The sequence below is a fragment of the Erpetoichthys calabaricus genome, chromosome 1 (assembly GCF_900747795.2).
Source record: "Erpetoichthys calabaricus chromosome 1, fErpCal1.3, whole genome shotgun sequence".
NCBI lineage: Eukaryota > Metazoa > Chordata > Cladistia > Polypteriformes > Polypteridae > Erpetoichthys > Erpetoichthys calabaricus.
Genome location: NC_041394.2, coordinates 230774701 through 230789391, shown reverse-complemented (window position 1 = coordinate 230789391; position 14691 = coordinate 230774701). Strand labels below are relative to the sequence as shown.

The 14691-nt window shown below is 36.5% G+C and overlaps 1 protein-coding gene across 3 annotated transcripts in view; it reads right to left on the bottom strand.

Moving 5' to 3' along the window:
- The window catches only part of lrrk2 (leucine-rich repeat kinase 2), a 305946-nt gene that overhangs the window by 41565 nt on the left and 249690 nt on the right, over window positions 1–14691 (bottom strand). For all 3 annotated transcript variants that reach the window (XM_051934956.1, XM_028812383.2, XM_028812390.2), the window contains exons 40-42: window positions 14372–14562; window positions 7993–8153; window positions 5613–5783 (exon numbers count right to left, since the gene is read on the bottom strand). In XM_051934956.1, the coding sequence (XP_051790916.1) occupies window positions 5613–5783; window positions 7993–8153; window positions 14372–14562 (523 nt within the window). The remainder of the gene's footprint in view (window positions 1–5612; window positions 5784–7992; window positions 8154–14371; window positions 14563–14691) is intronic.

Here is a 14691-nt window from a genome sequence, read left to right as displayed (position 1 = left end):
TGTTCAAAAAAAAATCATACAGGCAAGTTCCACCACTTCTCTGAAACACAAACTAACATTATACACCTACAAATTTTCTCCATTATGTTGAACTCTTCTGTAAACTTGTTTGGATACAAACTTTGCTAAGTGAGTAAATGTAAATCTGATTTTGAGGTAATGAGGAATAGGACACTTTTCACAAATGAAGATTCCTTGAAAGGGAACTTTTGTGAACTCAAACATCCAGAAAATCTGATATTAATTAATCTTGAAGTAAAGCGTTTCAAATCAGTAAATTTTAATATACAATATTAAGTCCCAGAGTCCAACATTGTTGCATCTGCATAAAGAAAAGCAGCAACTTTGTAGGGCATGCCAGTCAATTGCACACTTACAAACACCCTTATTCTTTCACACTGGGCCAGTTTAGACTTGTCAATCAACTTGACGTGCATGTGTTTTGGGAAAGAGGAACCAGAGTAACATCAGAGATACAGCATAAGAACATGGCAATTAATTCTACAAAGATAATGATCAGGTCAAGAACAGAACCAAGAACGCGGATGTTTAGAACCAGCACCATTCAGCCATATACCTTTTATCAATTTAAATCTATAGCACCTGGAGAAAAAAAATAAAACACTATCATAGTTTAGAGTCTGATATTCATCTCTGTCAATAAACCTTCAGTTAAATTTGCATTAGCATGAAATTCAGTATCACCCAAAGTAACCAAAACAGCTGTAAACACACTTTTTCTTTTAATTCTTCTTTAAAAATCAAAAAAGCATATTTTGAAAAAACAGTTGAAGGAAATAATACATGCTGTTCAAAAACAAAATATTTTTGTTTAATTTGATAGAATATTATTACACAAGATTTTGCACTGCTCCTGTTACTTTCAGTTTCTTGCCATTATTCGTTCCAACCTTTTTAAGTTCCCAATTTGTAGTACTAGGGTGTTGTACCGTGTTAGCCATTATGAATGTAGAGAAAAGCCAAGCAAAATGACACCTTTTATTGGCTAACTAAAAAGATTAAAATATGCAGTCATTTAGTATACACTGCTCCACTGAAGATGTAAAATTTTTTAAAAAATCATGCAGCAGTGCCTCCAGATTGCATGACATATTAATTCTCAGACTTTTTTAAATGGCAGAAAGCCACGATGTGCTACTGTAAGCAATACCACACTTGACTCTCAGCTGTTACAAAGCCTCAGTATTGCAGGGCCACAGTGCCCTCTGCTGGTGCTTAATTTTACTGCACCAATGGACAATTCCTTTTATTTTAAAGAAGCAGGAATCCTAGCCATAACAACTTTTTGGCTGCCTGTTCTCTACTATAGGCAGCAGGGCATCATATGGACCTCACTATGTTTACTTGTGATCATGTGATAGGTTAACACAGACATTGTGAAATTTCCACACCCATTTTAAACTGATGGCCGGCTTCTAGGAGTTGCTATAAGTGAAACACTATATTATGTTTTATTACAAGTAATTAATGATGAGTGTTAGTTTATACTTTTGTTTGTATAATAATAACTATACAATTTCTACATGTGGTGATAAACTTATAATATATATGTTATCTTTATCTCATGCAAGCACAAAAAATAACATGAAGAGGAAATTCCATAAGACTCACTTAAACACATTCAAGTATGGATCTTTTGAGTTTAAGGATTACTAAAAATACAACTAAATAATAATTAATATTGTGCAGTTCAAATGGGAAACTTTGTGCTGTCTGTTTGGTCCAGCGATGATATGCATAAGGTGGTTGATGATTTGGCCACCAATGATACAGTAGTTAAATGTCGTGATGTGTGACAATTAGTTGCACAATTATTATTACTTAATTTATCATAATTGTACAAAACAACCTTACAAATTATAACACATAGCCTGAATGAACTACACAGCAAAAAGTTAAAAATGTGAAAATATTCAGGAGAAAAGGTTGATTATTTAGCAACTTAATTTCATTCTGTGGTTGTAGCTACCAGCTATTGTTAAATAGTATTGTCCTGACACCAACTGCTTGGTTCTTCAGCTAGAATCTTTAGCCAAGACTTTATTTACTATTTTTCTTTATTGCAAATGTATATTTATACATTAACATTTCTAACTACCTCTCAGGCTTTTAATGCTTCTGGATGCTGTGATGTCCCTGGCGGAAATAAATGGAAATGCATGTTGAGTCAAATCTTAAAATTCCATGAAAAGCTATATTTCCATTTTGGGACAAATAAAGTACTATCTATTTGTATGTCTACCTTGATACAGTAGTAAAATATCCACTTTTTATTGCAAAGAGAACCAACAATAGCATTTGACAAAAAATGAACATCTGGAATAGACTCAATGACTGATGCTTGTTGCTTCTGAAATTCAAGGTTAACAAATTTTATGTAAGTACATAAGTTCAGAATACTAACAAGCAAGAGTCTGATTTAGGTGCTAAACTAAAACAATACCAGAGGAATCTACACTATACAACTGGAATACAACAGACTAAGCATTCAGTGAAAATGTTGAGTATGACAAATAAAACACAAAGGCACCATTCCACTTCTTAGCAACATCCTCTACCCACAAGATTTCCACTCTGTTATACAGGAAAAAAGCATGCTAAAACAAGACACACAGATTTTAAGGCACATCAACATGTTTCATGTCAGTTAGATATGCAAGTACGAACTTCACTACACTCTGTAATTTGAACTTGAAGTTTCCAAGATGTTTACTAGGAAGCTGACAGTGAAATAACTGAAACAACTGAGTATGAAAGCCTACTACTAAACTTAAGATCATATCATGCCAAGTAATATGGCAAACACAAGTATCTGAATGTATTTTAAATAAGCATCCCACTAGTGCTCAAATTATGGCTTGCCACTTCTTGTTTAGAGTTTACATGTTCTCATTGTGTCTATGTGAGTTTTATAAAAGAATTCCTTTTCACTTGCATCCCAAAAAAAGGTGCAAGTTAAGTTAAAGGGCATTGGCCTTATAAGAGCACAGGTGACTGTATACATGAATGTGCCCTCCCTAATACTGCCGAGATATCCTGGTGGCCTGTAATTGGAATAGGCTGGTTTGGAGAAAGAAAGAATTGTTGCATTTGTAAAGACATACATGTGCTAATCAAAAGAAAGGAAAGTTTAGTTATCACTATTTACTGTTGCTAACATTTTAAGTTTACTTATCTATTACTTATCTAAACATGGCTTATCTTTGGTCTTTATTTTACCAATACATGAATTCAAATTTTAATTTTAAACAGTGTTGTCTACGACAGAAACTATTTTGAATTTTTGATAATTTTAATATCTAATCTTGCAGATAATTTGTACTCTTATTCCCACAAGAAGTCTCAATACTGATCCTTCTCTGTTTATTATAATAATTGAGTCAGAATAATCTTACTTTGTTTTTATTTAATTTATAGTTGATAGTCTAAAGATTAATCTCTCCTTTCATTTTTTGCAAACTCTCTACAGTTTAAATTTGCAACTGTCTTTACTGATTACAGTAATGGTGTCTGGTTGTGACTTTGGTTTTCATGATTCATAAACATTCTGGAATCTATTATAATAACATATTCAATGCAAATGATGAATTAAATTAAAATAATATGAAAATATTTCACTGAACATAAATGATTTTACATCAAGATAAGATTTGTGTAATTTTATTTATTTTTGTCATGAAGAGGCAATAGGTAATTTATACCAGCCAATGTCTTTTTCAAACACAGACATGACCATCAATTAGCAACAATGTAAAATCAACTGTAGAAAAGCTCATTTTGACCATAACCCTTGTTCATGATTTTAATCTATGCCATTTTTTTTTATCTACAGTTTAATGTAAATACCAATGCATATATGTTTTCATCATTGTAAGGTATCAGCTTCATGAACTTCTTCCTAACAACTTCTTTTTTTTATTTTTTTTTATTTAATTGTATATTATGTACTCCTTTGTAAAAAAGATTCCTGCAACATAAATTTCTGAATACTTTTGAACCTTGGCAGTATATATAGCATCCAGAAGATTTAACACTAGAATTACAAGACCCAACGAAAAAACTCGTAAATCCAGCCCACCTTAAATCTCTTCACACCTCTCCATCAGCCTCTTTTGTCTTCTAAATGTGTCGATAAGCCCAAGCAGCCTGCTATACCATCCCCCCACTGCCTCAGAACGGGCAAGAAGTTCTCCCAGTTCCTGCCTTGATTTGAATTTCAAGTCCAGTTGTTGCCTACGTGCAGTTTGCACATTCTCCTTATTCAACTACAAATAATCTAAATTTCCTCTCACAATTTGCAGTTGTAAATCTGCTCTTTGTGAATGTTAGGGAGGGTGTGCCCATGAGTTGACCCTATGATGAACTGGTAACTTTGCTCAGTACTGCTGGCATAAGCTCTGGCTGCCAGAGATACCTGCGTGGATCAGGAGAGTTTAAGAATGTTTAAATATTAACATACAGTAGCTGTATTGTGGGCAGCATGGTGGCATAGCTGCTGCCTCGCAGTTAGGAGACCCGGGTTCGCTTCCTGGGTCCTCCCTGCATGGAGTTTGCATGTTCTCCCCGTGTCTGCGTGGGTTTCCTCCAGGCGCTCCGGTTTCCTCCCACAGTCCAAAGACATGCGGGTTAGGTGGATTGGTGATTCTAAATTGGCCCTAGTGTGTGCTTGGTGTGTTTGTGTGTGCCCTGCGGTGGGTTGGCACCCTGCCCGGGATTGGTTCCTGCCTTGTGCCCTGTGTTGGCTGGGATTGGCTCCAGCAGACCCCCGTGACCCTGTGTTCGGATTCAGCGGGTTGGAAAATGGATGGATGGTTAGCTGTATTGTCATGAAATCACACCAAAATCAAATCAGTTTGCAATTTTGCACTATGGTAGCTGCCAATGGTCAGCCATAAACCTGTGATGCCTATATCTGAAAGGCCCTCAGAAGCAGCTTCCCTAAAACATTAGCTAAAGGAGAAATTCATTTACTGTTCACGCATGGACAGGCTGTGAACACTGCAAAGCAGAGTGCTTTCTGGTAATGTTATCTCTTCTCTGTCAAGATGCTGACATGTAAGATTCTAGATACTTCAACTACTGTGATGGAAAAAGCATGTTTGAAAAAAAATGGACAGATAAATTTGGCAACCCTGAAGGTGAAAAAAACCAAATTTTTCCCATTGCTGAATAACAATTTTTTAATTTTCCGTTTTTTCAATTTCCATTATTTTTTTGTTTTTTAATGGTTATGAAATTTCTAATCATCTTCTGGTGTTTTAGGGTACATGAAGTATGTATTTTGCTGTGAAGTACTTTATTACAACATGTATAGAGATTGCCACTACAAAGTGAACATAAAATACTGTAAATACAAAATTACTGCCTAGATGCAGTATGTTTACTCGGTCCTGACAAAAAAAAGACATTAACCATGTGCAGGCAATCTAGGCATTGCATGATTTATTTATTAATCAGTCCATTTGATGGGCAGTTAAACCAAAATGGGACAGCAGTCTTTTACAAAGTCCATACAAACACAAAATCACACTGGGTTGTTTAGAGGCACAAGTTCAAAGGTAAAAAATTTCAGAAATTTGCATCAGAATTACCTGGTAAGTTTCCTTGCACTGCTATTTCATCAAACTCGCTGGGGAATCTCAAACCATCCAAAATCCTTTCACCACATGTTAAGATGTCATATAAAAGAAGCCCAAAGGAATACACATCTGCCTGTTTGTTGTAGATAACATTTCCACGAGCAACCTCAGGTGCACGGAAGCCTACAAGAGAAATATGAATTAGGACTACTTTTCTACTGGCAAGATTTTCTTTAAGGTCAAGTAGTACTTCAATACTGCATATGTTTCATTTAAGGAGTATTGATATAAAATAGTTACTTCCTGTTTGTGTTTCTGTAGTCTAAAACTTGCAAAATATAGTAGAGTCCATAATTACTTAAATTTCTCTAACATCATAGCTGATACAGATTATGGGGCTAAGTATATTCTGAACTGTCATAGTTTACTGCCTTACTACTGATTAGCAAATCTTTGCAACCTATTTGTAATATTGATACAATAAAGAAATGTAGTACAAACGGGCATTACCCATGTTGTCCTTAGCTTAGCTTAGCTGTCAGACACCCTTAACTTCAGCTCCTCTGTCAGTGCTCCTCACTTTGGCCCATCGTTGGATGCCTGTTAGCTAGAGTTCGGCCATGAAGAAGGCCGGAATGATCTCTTTCACCCTGAAGGGCAACTTGGTGCTGGACTGGAAGAGTGAAAGACTGTCTGCGATGGAGTTGGACGATAACGCCATAATTCCAAACCAAGCTAAAGTTAACGTAAGGTGTCTTGAGAAAAAAAGACCATACTTGAAGCCACATGTTCGTCTTGCTAAAGATGGGAGTCAACTGATTGACAACTACCCAGCACATGTATATCATATGCTAGCAAATGAGGTCAATGTGTTTGAAACCTATGAGAAAACTGCAGTATTGCCTGTAACAAGGAGTGAACAAGAACCAAACTGTAAGTACACCTACTTTGATTCTTAGAACTCTTAGAACTATTAATTATAACTTAGTAGTTAGGATAAAGCCATCTAATGTATTCTGGTTATTGGTATCACTGTAAGTGAAAAGTAATAACCTTTGTGAAGGATAAGTTTATAGCTGTTCTACTATAAGTTTAATTTCCTAGCAAAGTTCAAAGCAACTTCACATAGTAACTCTGTGTGTGTGCGTGTGTGTGTGTGTGTGTTTGGGGTAAAACATTGTAGACTAGCAAAGAGCAAATCAATACCACCATCACTTTGTGGAAGCTAGAAACTTAATAACTAGCTAAAGAATTTATCCATCTTGACCACATCATTTGAAAGATCATTAGTTATGTGTCTTTTTCTATAGGACAGGAAAAGTTCAAACTAAGTCAAGGTAAATCTATGTTCTTTGTTGTTTGTTATTGTCCTTCATCTCTTTATCTACACAAATATACTGTATATGTAGAAACACTTGCACATATCCATCTTCTATTATTCTATTATCCTTATGGTATGAATAAATTGTATTATTTGATTTATTGTAGCAAGCGTTTTTGAATCATTTGTTGAAAAATAGTCACCATGTCAGAACTGCAAAAAGTAGAGGTTATTAAATGTAGGCATTTGCCAATTTATGAACTATGTTCATAAACTGTACAGATCTCTTCAAGTTCTGGCATTTTGGGAGAAAGGGTAAACAGAGATCCCCCACACATCCCACATAATCCACACAAAGCAGTGCGTAACACAGAAAATTTTTCAAAAAAATTTTTTTAACAGCCACTTGCTTCAGATTAAGCTACATGCAAAGATGTCAGCTTTAAATTGGGAAAGTTTGCGGAATGGCATACTCCCAAAACAGAAAATAACAATTTTGAAGATTCTCCTGGAAAAATAAAACACTCATTCATGGTAACACAGTTGATGAGTACTATATAGCAATCTGCTTTTACACAGGTATGCAATGAAGGAAAGGGGGATACAATAGTCAATTACCCTTACACTGCATCATTTAATGCTTTTTGTACATTTTGCACAAGAATTTACCAATAATAGTGGAAAGGTTATCATCCCCAAAGAACCTTTCTGAAACTCATGTAAGCAAACAAGCAGATCAAAACCAATTTGTTTTGTTTTTGGACCTATTTGATCTGCGTTATTTGTAAAAATTAGAAAGTAAATCTGAACACACCTGCTGCCAAAATTATTTTGGCTCACACTTGAAATACAGTGCAGGCTTAAAGGCATTTAATGACCCTAAAATATCAGAAGTAGTCCTGAATAAGTATTCAGATATGAAGTAAAACAAACAATAAGCAGCAACAAAATGTGTAAATGATTGCAAAAAAGCCCTGAAAGTGAAAAAAATAATTACTCAAATAAAAAATTGAATACAAAATACATTTATTAATTAACTTCCCAAAACATACAGATTGATATTTGAAATACCTGGTGTGCCCTCTGATGTCTTAATGCCCATGCTGCAGCAGTACTGAGAAATACCATAATCAGAAATTTTTGCAATGATCTCAGAATTGGTCTTAAAGTTAAAAAGGAGGATATTGTGAGGTTTCAGATCTCTGTATATTATCATTGATGAATGAAGATACCTGTTAATAAGCAAAGAGAAAAACTTTTTAATTAAATTAATTTTAACAAAGTATAACAAATACTTTTTCTGAATAGTAACACATTATACATTCTCGATAAAAGCAAAAATCATCAAAAACAGCAACAGTTTTAAGATGTTTATGCATCATTACGGGGTGTTTTCCAAACAAAGATTTTTAGTGAAGCAGTATTTAGTTGTATGAAATTAAATCAAATGTGAAAAAGTGGCTGTGCAAAAATTTGAATGCATATAACTGCTCAATACTGATTTCTTCTATCCATCCATCCATTTTCCAACCCGATGAATCCGAACACAGGGTCACGGGGTCTGCTGGAGCCAATCCCAGCCAACACAGGGCACAAGGCAGGAAACAAACATCGGGCAGGGCGCCAACACACCGCAGGACACAAAGACACATCCACACACCAAGCACACACTAGGGCCAATTTAGAATTGCCAATCGACCTAACCCGCATGTCTTTGGACTGTGGAAGGAAACCGGAGCACCCGGAGGAAACCCACGCAGACACGGGAAGAACATGCAAACTCCACGCAGGGAGGATCTGGGAATCGAACCCGGGTCTCCTTACTGCGAGGCAGCAGTGCTACCACTGTGCCACCCCATGTCCAATCATGAGAAAAGGTATTTAAGGTGGTCAACTGCAAGTTGTGCTTCCCTCTGACTCTCCTCTGAAGAGTGACAGCATGGGATCCTCAAAGCAACTCTCAAAAGATCTGAAAACAAAGCTTGTTCAGTATCATGGTTTAGGGGAAGGCTACAAAAAAAAAATCTCAGAGGTTTAAACTGTCAGTTTCAACTGTAAGGAATGTAATCAGTAAATGGAAGGTCACAGGCGCAGTTGCTGTTAAACCCAGGTCTGGCAGGCCAAGAAAAATACACAAGTGGCATATGCAAAGGATTGTGAGAATGGTTACAGACAACCCACAGATCACCTCCAAAGACCTGTAAGAACATCTTGCTGTAGATGGTGTCTCTCTATATCATTCTACAATTCAGCACAATTTGCACAAAGAACACCTGTAGATGATCTGTAGGTGATGAGAAAGAAGCCCTTTCTGCACTCACGCCACAAACAGAGTCGCTTGTTGTATGCAAATGCTCATTTAGACAAACCAGATTCATTTTGGAACAAAGTGCTTTGGACTGATGAGACAAAAATTGAGTTATTTGGTCATAACAAAATGCGCTATGCATGGTGGAAGAAGAACACCACATTCCAAGAAAATCACCTGCTACCTACTGTCAAATTTGGTGGAGTTTCCATCGTGCTGTGGAGCTATGTGGCTAGTTCAGGGACTGGGGCCCTTGTTAAAGTCAAGGGTCGGATGAATTCAACCCAATATCAACAAATTATTCAGGATCATGTTCAAGCATCAGTCACAAAGTTGAAGTTACGCAGGGGTTGGATATTCCAACAAGACAATGACCCAAAACACAGATCGAAATCTACAAAGGCATTCATGCAGAGGGAGAAGTACAATGTTCTGGAATGGCCGTCACAGTCCCCTGACTTGAATATCATCAAAAATCTATGGGATGATTTGAATCTGGCTGTCCATGCTTGGTAGCCATCAAATTTAACTGAACTGGAGAGATTTTGTATGGAAGAATAGTCAAAAATACCTCCATCCAGAATCCAGACACTCAAAGGCTATAGGAGGTGTCTAGAGGCTGTTATATTTGCAAAAGTAGGCTCTACTAAGTACTGATGTAATATCTCTGTTGGGGTACCCAAATTTATGCACCTGTCTAATTTTGTGATGATGCATATTGCATATTTTCTGTTAATCCAATAAACTTAATGTCATTGCTGAAATACAACTGTTTCCATAAGGCATGTCATATATTAAAAGGAAGTTGCTACTTTGAAAGCTCAGCCAATTATAAAGAAAAATCCAAAGAATTAAACTTTTTCATATGACTGTAAGTATTTGATCTCCTGCTGAATTTGTAAGTTTGCTTACTTACAAATAAATGATCCGTCTCTAATTTTTATGGTAGTTTCATTTTAATGGAGAGAGACAGAATATCAACCAAAAACCCAGAAAAACCACATTATATAAAAGTTATAAATTGATTTGCAAGTCATTGAGAGAAACAACTATTTGATCACCTACAACCCAGCCAGAATTCTGGCTCCCATAGACTGGCTGTGTGCCACAATCAATCAATCCATTACAGATACTCCTGATCTCAACTCATTATGGGTATACAGTAAAAGCACACCTATCCACATAATCAATTCCCTCTGCTTAAGAAGTGTGGGCTCAAAAGTAATTGGACACACTAAAAATCATAAATATTATGATCATGTTCTGGAGCCCATGAACACCACCAAATGCTGGGTTTACTGCTTTAATCAGGCCTTTACTGCAAATGTCTTTAGTTATTGCTTGTTTGTTGGAGTTTCTGCCTTCAGTTTTGTCTTAAGTGAAATTCATGTTCAATTGGGTTGAGGTCAGGTGAGTGACTCTGCCATTGAATTATATTAGACTCCTTTGCCATGAGTTGCTTTTACAGCTTGTTTTGTGTCATATCATTTTTGTAGTACATGGCGGAATCTACCCTTCAGAATGCATTCTGCTGCTTCTGTCAGCAGTCATGTCATAAATAAATGCTAGTGACCCAATTGAACTGCCAGCCGAACAAGCTCATGCCATAATGCTGCCTCCACTGTATTTCCTAGATTATGTGGTATGCTTCTGATCATGAGCTGTTCCTACCGATACACTTACTTTCAGGGGAATGTCCTTGACTTGGCTAGATGTTGTGAAGGGGTTTGTCTTCTCCAAGAAAGGAATTCTCCCATCATCCAGCACTGTTGTCTTCAATGGTCATCCTGGCTTTTTGGTGTTGCTGAACTCAGTAGTGCAGTCCTTCTTTTAATCAAGTACTAAATTGATTACTTGGCCACTCCAAATGTTTCAGCTGCATCTCTGATGGGTTTGTTTCGTTTTCTCAGCCTACTGATAGCCTGTTTTTAACTTGCTTGGACAGCTCTTTAAACCTCATATAGAGAGTTCACAGTAACAGCTTCCAAACACAAGCTGAATGGACCAAATGAAGGTAATTCCACACCAGGCCAGGGGGTGGCAGGGTGCACTTAACCTTCCTCTGTTATTTCTGCAGACCAAATATGGGAAATTCTGCCTGATTCAGCCCTAACGACACCACTTCCGGTTTCCGCCCTAAGGACGATGTCACGTCCGGTTCTGGGGCCAAGGATTACTTCACTTCTGGTTCCAGGTCCAAGGATGACATCACTTCTGGTTCCCTGCCTTAAAAGACCAGTCAACCTCCATCACCAGCAGTTCACTCTTGGACTCAAATCTATACACATCAGTGCGATTTTCAAAACCCTATTGCAGCCTGGGATAATATACGGGTGGCTGTCCCAAACCTTTTTGTGTGTGTACAGGCTGGTTCTTACACACTGCTTAACTCCTATTTTACTGTTAATAACATAATGAGGGAACTGCCCACACCTTGCCATGGAACAGTTTCAGTCAATTTTCCAATTACTTTTGATAAAGAGGAACATATAAAAAGTTCTGTAATTTCTAAACCATTCATTCAATTTGGGTATCTGGCGCTGCCAGATCTAAACACTAGCGTGGCAAATTGCACACATACTTTAGCTGCAGGTGGAAGTCCCTGCTGCAGCAGTCTATTAGCCAGCGAAAGTGCTATGAACAAGCTGCCTGTTGCTATGGCCTTGCCTTTGTCCAGTCTGATAGCAGTCACGGGACATCGCATCGCGCTGCTCTTGTGAAAAGAATGGAGATAATTGCCATCAAATCAGAGAGGGAGAGGCAAGTTTGTTGTACCACGCGAACGTCACTGAGAGAATAAAACTGAATAATAAAAAAAACAAACGCTAACATTTACAATTAGCAAAAATTTAAACTGGGTGTTTGGTACTCAAATCAAATGTATGTTTTAATTATATTGTAGAAATAATAATAATAATAAAAGCAGCTCACTAGTCAAAACACGGAGTGTGCGGTCTTGAATCTATGATCTTTGGGTTATAAGAAAGCAGTTCTTACCTCTGCACCATTCAAGAATACGTATAAACTTTCTGTCGATTGACATTTGAGTTTTAGTTTTTAATTCATTGACAACCACACGTAATTCAAATGCTTTTTTTTCTTTGGTTATATTCTTCAATAAAAGCACATGTGTTTATTTGATTTTTGGACTTCTGTCTTCACACATTATATACTTCACGTCATTATTAGTATAACATGGAAAACGTTTCTGCTTTAGGTATGTGTTCAGCATTTCTTGCCTTGCATTTGCTTTCATCCTACACTTATCCAGATAGTTTGTAGACATGGATCACACATGAAATGCATGTATTCCAAATAACGATATACTGTAATATTTACCCTATACAACTTCAGGAACCTCACCTCACACGCAGATAAAGCGCCTTGGCTTGAGCTGGGAGAACTCTTTGCCCAAGCTAAGCTCTGTCAAGGCGGGAGATGGGACAGCAGGCTGCTTGGTGATTGCATTGATCGACACATTTGCAAAACAAAAGACTCTGAAGGAGAGGGGCGAAGGGACTTAAGGTGGGCCGGGATTATGAGTTTTTCGTAGGCTTCAGGGGTCCTAGTGTTAAGCCCAAAATTCATTCTATAACTTCAACTCCAATATTTTTTAGTAAAAAGCTAAAATAACAATAGCTTTTTCAATATCTTAAAAACTTACGAACCTAACTGTAGATTTTATAACTATCAACATGACATTAATTTTTTTTCTAACAAATCTCTTATGGTCTATCATCTATCAGAAATCCTTGTCAATGTCATCATTTGCTTTACTTCTGTTCTTTCTGAAGATTACTTTGCTCCATGGAAAATGGATTTATTGTACACTCTGTGCTCTCTAAGATGTCTGCTTGTAAACATTCAATAAAAAAAAACAAAAAAAAAAAAAAAACAAGGGAAAAGGAGAGATTGTTTCATGTCTGTTTCATGCCAGGGAAAGAAGTCTATAAGCACTTAGCATAAGATATGCGGGACAACAGAACGGCCATACTCCCATTATATAAAAGGGAGGACTACACAAACATCACAAGAGATAGTGCTGCGTGTCATATATATTAGTTAGTTTTTGGAAAAGGTAACTACAGGGCAAGATGAAGGACCTCTCCTAATGTTAATCCACTGTCAAGAATGCTGGGATACGGGGTGTAATGAAATCAAGGACTATTAGGAGGCATGTGAGATAGTGACCATAGTAGCATAGATGTGACTACTGACCCTAGAAATAAGCCCAGGATGACAAACAAATGGATAAAAAATGTATGAATGCAGGCTCTGAGTCATAAGGTAAATGAGATAAGGGCTAACTGGAAAAGTAGTTTAAATATATTTCAAGACAGAGGTGAGCAAATGCAAGCTGCTTCTCCTCACAAAGATTGTGTTTACTGTCTACTAAAACATTTATTATGCAATCAAACTTTATTTTTTACTAAATGTTGTTTTGACTTCTTCTATATTAATTTTGATGCTTATAGATATGTTTTATTCACACATCACAAAAGGGCAATAATAGGAAGAGTTGTAATAGAAGAGTTGTATTACTAATGATTTGTTAAGGTTTTGTTGTGACATCTAGAGAAATACTTCCTTTAACACAAATAATTTATGGCAGGGCTAATCAGCATAAAATCACATCCTGTTTCATTATTCATTACTTTATTGATTTTTTTAAATCTTTATCGCTAATTAAATGTTGTGTGCATTTTTTTATGTCCAACTCCTATTAAATTACTCTCAGTGGATAAGGTCATCCTTAGTTGACTATAGCAGGAATACGTTTGTTCTTAGGCATCCGATTGTCTTATAGTATATTATCTGGTAATAATAATAACTATGTTGATAAAAATTGTTTACCAAAAATGTTGGCATTTATATTTACTTCAATAATGTAAATGTACCTTCATCGTTATTTATTTGAATTGGAAATCAGATAACAATCTCATAGCAGTATATTTGAACATTTAGAATGCAAGTTCTCTGAAATGGCATGCTTAGTAAAATAATTCTGAAACAAGCAAAATGGGCTAATGGCATTAGACAAATTCCACATAACATGGTTGAGACTTTAGCAGCTCAGGCACATTCCTGCATTCAGAAATGACAACTGTCCTTCACTAAAATTAGATTCAGACATACGCATACCTTAGTCCATCGGCTACATGCAGCGCTATTCTGTGTTGGAGGGTTCTATTTAAGTTGCCTTTTTTCTGGTTGAAAACTGTATCAAGGGAGCCTTTAGGTGCCAATTCCATGACGAGCATACGTGGTTGGTAACCAACTGCTAAAAGAGAAATAAGGCTAGGATGGTGCAGATGACTTAGAACTGCCAACTCCTGTCCAAAGAAAAAAAAAATGATAATAATGCAGAATGACAAGCAATATTATTATATTACTTCTAAAAACTTAATTAATTTAACATCATGTTATTAGTTCTATGATTATCCTGGATTTTATAATGATCC